This window comes from Sinocyclocheilus anshuiensis, unplaced genomic scaffold (genome assembly GCF_001515605.1).
Source record: "Sinocyclocheilus anshuiensis isolate Anshui unplaced genomic scaffold, SAMN03320099.WGS_v1.1 scaffold1114, whole genome shotgun sequence".
Classification (NCBI taxonomy): domain Eukaryota; kingdom Metazoa; phylum Chordata; class Actinopteri; order Cypriniformes; family Cyprinidae; genus Sinocyclocheilus; species Sinocyclocheilus anshuiensis.
This window is the reverse complement of record NW_015540838.1, coordinates 979,946-985,483: the sequence shown is the minus strand read 5'-3', so window position 1 is coordinate 985,483 and position 5,538 is coordinate 979,946. Positions and strand designations below refer to the sequence as shown.

At 35.6% G+C, this 5,538-nt stretch overlaps 1 protein-coding gene across 1 annotated transcript; it reads right to left on the bottom strand.

Annotated features, from left to right (window-relative positions):
* Positions 1-800: 800 nt before the first annotated feature.
* On the bottom strand, positions 801-5,207 carry LOC107687411 (probable G-protein coupled receptor 157). The gene is made up of 5 exons (XM_016484735.1): positions 4,457-5,207; positions 3,609-3,822; positions 1,992-2,186; positions 1,617-1,828; positions 801-997 (listed from the first exon to the last, which is right to left on the bottom strand). The coding sequence occupies exons 1-5, from the start codon at positions 4,831-4,833 to the stop codon at positions 982-984; spliced, it is 1,014 nt and encodes a 337-aa protein (XP_016340221.1). The 5' UTR covers positions 4,834-5,207; the 3' UTR covers positions 801-981.
* Positions 5,208-5,538: the final 331 nt, after the last annotated feature.

The window sequence follows — 5,538 nt, the reverse complement described above, 5'->3', positions numbered from 1 at the left end:
ACATATTATGGCCAAGAAAGAGTGTTCAGTGATGGTAGACACCTCTGATTGTTTGGGGATATGAAGCTAATAACACAAATGCAATACTTTAAAATAAATACATAAATTAATGAAATATGAACTTCAGTATGTATTATCTTAAAGTCAGCATGAAATTAAAATTCAGTCTACTTTTCAAAGACATGTTATTGATCTTATTGTAAATGATTAATCTTTGTATATTTTAAATTTTTAAATGTTTCATTTTTAACATTTTTTTTTTTTACCTTGTAATGTTTCATCAAAATGCCACAGCTGGATTTTCCAGTGAAAACATCAGACTTTTCCCTGCTGATGTATGCAGGACTGCTCCAATCATTTAGTCCGCTTAAGCCCCGCCCCTGCAAACTCATGTTCATCTTCCTCCATTGTTTAAATGCAACGCCCAACAACTGATGCAAAGAATCAAAACTCACACAATAATCTGACCAGGATTGTTATCATTTAACTAAAACACATTTTTGTTGATTGAAATAAGGCTAAAATTGAAAAAAATATATACATATTAGATGGAAAAACCTAAACTATATGAAAAAAAAGATTACCAAAATAAGTATTTTACTAACTGGAAATATATAAAAACTAAACCTAAAATAAACCTCACTGGAAACAATAATAAAATAATAATAAAAATGACAAAACACAACAAGATGACTAAAAATGTAATTAAAATAAAAATGAAAACTGAAAATATAAAAACAAAAGCTAATTCAAAATATTTATGAAAACAATAATAGCATCTAAAAAAATAATACTGAATCTGACAGGTAATGAATCGCTTTATTGAAATCAATTGATATGTTGATAAAATATAACTATAATACAAATTCATAACTACGTATACAAAGACTAAAAGCCACTTCTTCCCAATTGTTTCCAAAGGTATTTTTAAGGCATTGTGTGAAATAACAATAAATGTGCATGTTGCGGCTTGTGTCCTTGTTAGGTGCATGTGACTCTACACAGAGAAAAGTGAAAAAAAGAAGAATGAGATTATGACATAATACATTCATAGACAAAAGAAATCCAATACATTTGTACATATAAATACAGCATATAATACACATAAATCATGCTTTAAAAATCCATATTAATTGTAATGTAAAGTAATAACATTGCATTAAGAATGCATGTGCTTTGTTGGGAGAAAGGGGAAAAAATCCCTTGTAAAAACACTTCACAGTACATTTGCCATTTTGGTCACTAAATAATAAACTGCTGTATCCTTGCTTCCCCTGAGCTACAGATCTCATTTCTATTTAAATGAACATGAGATATCTGTGACAGCAGAATGAAAACAGATTTGGAAGACAGAAAGCTTCTCGCCTAAAGTGCTGAGCTAAACCGGTAACAGAAAGTGCGTTTGTGTTTCATGCTCTGCGGGCTTTGTGCATGTGACCACAGTCCCCTGTAATCCGTGAAGGCGCTTGGTCAAACAAGAAGGCTGAGTGTAAGGCTCTGATGTTACTCCAACAACCACAACAGAGAGCCGTAAAGTCAGAGCTTTCACTCCAGCCTTGTGCATTCAAAATGAGTTAAATGTGCAGCAGCAGATGCAGGATCATGGCAGCTTTTACCCCTCATTGTTCTCCCAGGTTTGGGGGCTGGTGTTTTCCTCCCTGTGAGAAGGCGTATGTGCACTTGCCCTGTTCTGGGACACTGATTCTGAACGCCAGTGTTTGTCCTGACCTCTGCAGCACAGCTGAGCCACCAGTCGTGATCGAATTGAGGGAGTCAACAGCACAAACATGATGCAGTTTGCAGCTCCTTGAAAGGTGTTTCCAATTCCCTATTAAAAAACGAATTTAGAATCACTGGGTTGCTGAATATAATAAAGGCCATTACAGATAAATGACTTTGATGAAGTATACAAATAAACTGCATGAATGGGACTTCAGGTGAAAGTAAATTAAGTTCATTTCGGGCTAACTAAGTGGAACCGGGTGACTTACATGCAAGGTGACCAGCACTGGGTTGTGTCCTGCAGGGGAGTCGGTCAGCAGGAGCAGGAAGCGGATGGTGCTCCACATGCGGAGCATGATGAAGATGATGGGGATGATGGTGAGCTTCCTGTCTGCCATGGAAGATGGCGAATGAGAGACAGGGCTGCTGGTCAGGATGGGACGGTACTCAGACAGGGCTGCATGCTTAAATGCATCACAGAGAAAAATGGCATAAAAAAGAGATCAGCATTCTTTAGTCTTACAGAAAAAGCTTACCTAAAAAGGTGTGTGGTCTATAAGATTTTTAAATGAATAAAATGAATGCTTTTATTCAGCAAGAATTAATCCAGAATTAACAAATGGTCATTAAATTGGTCAAAAGTGCCAGTAAAGACAATTGTTAAAAAAAAATTTAAATGCTGTTTTTTTTTTTTTTTTTTGCTTTCTATCAGGCTTCAAACTTCAAACTACTCTTTTCAACATTTATACTAAGAAATGTTTCTTGAGCACCAAATCAGCATATTAGAGTGATATCTGAAGGATCATGTGACAATAAGGACTGGAGTAATAACTGCTGAAAATTCAGATTTGCCATCATAGGAATAAATTACACTTTAAAATATATTCAAATAGAAACCAGTTTTTATTTTAATAATATTTCATAATATTACTGTTTTTACTGTAAATTCAGCCTTGGTGGGCATAAGAGAATGAGGCATAGTGTAAATGTTGATTTTTTTTTTTTGTTTGCAAGGAAACAGCATTTTGTTAGATTTATAACAGGGTTTGTCAGAATTAATCTAAAATATCTGGAGAGGCTGAGGAGAGATGTCTTACTTTGCGTGATAATTTAGAAAAATAATACAAAATCTAATGGATCTGCACAAAAAAAATGTCAGTCTTAAGATAATATTGATAAAGATTTACGGTGAAGTTAGTTACTTAGGGAGAGTATATTCCATTTTCATTTTATATAGAACAACAACTTTTATGTCACACCATATGACAATTTTAGGCACGAATGCAACAAATTGGTAAATAAATCCAATTTCCAATACAAAATCTAAAAGACCACATATATTTTTGGAAATGTAAGAGTCAGTACAACACAACTCAATATTTTTTATGCCTAATATTTGAAGTAAAAAAAAAAAAAAGTCAACCACCCATAATCATACACCCCCATCACTATAGCATGTTGTTTGCCGAATGCAGTTGTGTTACTATGACAAGAATGTGGGCCAGTCTTTAATATTATTAAATAATATTTAATTTTCTCAGCAATGCACTTAAGTGGATTCCCATCCCTTTTTACCAGTGAATTTCCATAATTTATCCAATTGATTTTTAAATGTCATATATATATATATATATTTTATAGGTCAGCATAACTAGTAAAATCTACTGATGACCAAAACGTCCATAACCTTTAAGATTTTATGAATATTCATGACTTTTCCAGGCCTAGAAATCACTATCTTATGATATTTCCCTTATACATTAGCACTGGACATTATTCCAGGAATTACTTGCCCGTTGCACACATTATGAGTTTATGAAAATGTCATGCAAACCTCTGCTAAGCTGTAATGTTAAACTGTCTGTGATGAGCCGCAGTGGACTTACTGCTCTGTGAATGTGTATCTTTACAAGCATGTACAGGACTGGCAGTGTGACATAGGCAATGAATTCCCAGATCTTTGCAGTGAGCAGCATCCACAGCACATGGTCTTCGGCCTGGATGTTCACCCAGCACCAGCCAACAGACACTTCAGAGGCATCATAGCCGATCTTGTGCAGGGACAGGGCTGCCACAGTGATGGCGAAAGGAACGCCCCAGCTGACACAAACCATAAATCACAGGATCAGACTGCAAACAGACTTCCACAGGCTGCACAAGCGAGTTCATGAAAACCAAACCTCTCCCTTATTGCGCAGAATCCTTATTAAATTCTCTATAAATGAATGAATACTGACTGTCTAAAACCCTTTTTCTTTGTGTAGCTGAAAGGACGTGATTCAAAAGGCAAAATATCATAAAAGGAATACAAATAATCTCCTTTCCTTTCCTAAAGCGCCATATCAGAATGGAAGGCCTTATGTAAAAGAATTGCGTAAATTTTATTTTATGTAAAGGAGAAACTACTTGAACTACACGTAAACTAATTTAATAAATACTATACATTAATACATATAATAATGAACATTGAAAGATAATGTTAAGAAAATAGTTTAATTGACACTATAAACAAACATTGAAAGTTTTAAATGGGTACTATTAAAGTGAACGGTGACTCAGTCGTTCTTACAACATCTGGTTTTGTTTTCCACAGAAGAAAAAGTCATACAGGTTTGGGACACCACAATGGTCAGTAAGTTACATTTTTAGAAAAATTCGAGCGAATATTTCTGGGGTGAAGTGTTCCTTTAAGAATTTCCTGGGAGTGAAGAAATGTAGAGATCGTAGAGTTTACCTGATAAGATGAAAATACAGCACCAAGTTGTTGGCCTGTCTCTGGCTGGACTTTACAATAAAAACGTATAGGTAGATGGCAATAGCCACAGTCCAGAAGAATGAGCTGGTGTTGGCGAATGTGGAAATTGCTCCTTGCGCAATACAATCCCCAGAATCAGAGTCAAAACTCCTCAAAACTCCATAAAAGTAAGAGAGTGCAGACAGAAGGTCAGTGACAGACAGATACACGAGCAGTTTTCTCGGTGTGGTTCTCAGATCGGGCCATCTCGCAAATGTGCATATGATTAAAAGTGACCCAAAAAACGAAAGTACACATGACGACAGGATAACAACCCGTTCGTAAACATACACCTCGGTGCGGTTCGTCTCGGCCATAGTTTCCCCTTGTACGACTTTAAAATCTACCAGCGCCTCGTTTGTTTGTTTGTTCGGTGTTTGGTAAAGTCTTATTTGAAGTATCGAATCCACTTGTAACCCGAAGAGATTTCCAGTCCTCTCTTCCCTTGACGAAGCATTACCATGAAAAACCGGACGGGCTTTAAGATCCAGCGGCGTGAGAAGCTTCACAAGCCAGTCCAACAGCTTCTTCACAACTGCTGAGGCAGTGAAACAATGTCATCACAGCAAATCAAAACATGTTGAATTTTGTGTCTATTTTTTTACTATACTTGATTGACTTTATAAAACAAGACTAAACGTATCTCAGCCTTGAAATCTAAGCTGACGAACTTTGTTTTTGCGTTTATCAGTTTGATAAGGATGTCACTTTTTTGATGACTGATTCATAAAGTGATTCGAATCATTTGAATCTATCACTAAAAGATTCGTACAGAATCGTTCACTGATTCATATAGTTACTCTTTCTGTTGGTTTCAACGTCACGCAAGTAGATGGTGACATGGAGCCATTCACTCAGTCGATTCATTAAAAACACTGAATCACTCGACACAAGTCTTATTGTGCTTTATTAAAAGAGACTACAGAGAGAACGTTTAACATTTTTCTTCACAGACGACAGTAAATCACATCAACTGTTTTTTTTGTTTGTTTTTTTTAATCACGAAACATTTGATTCACTTA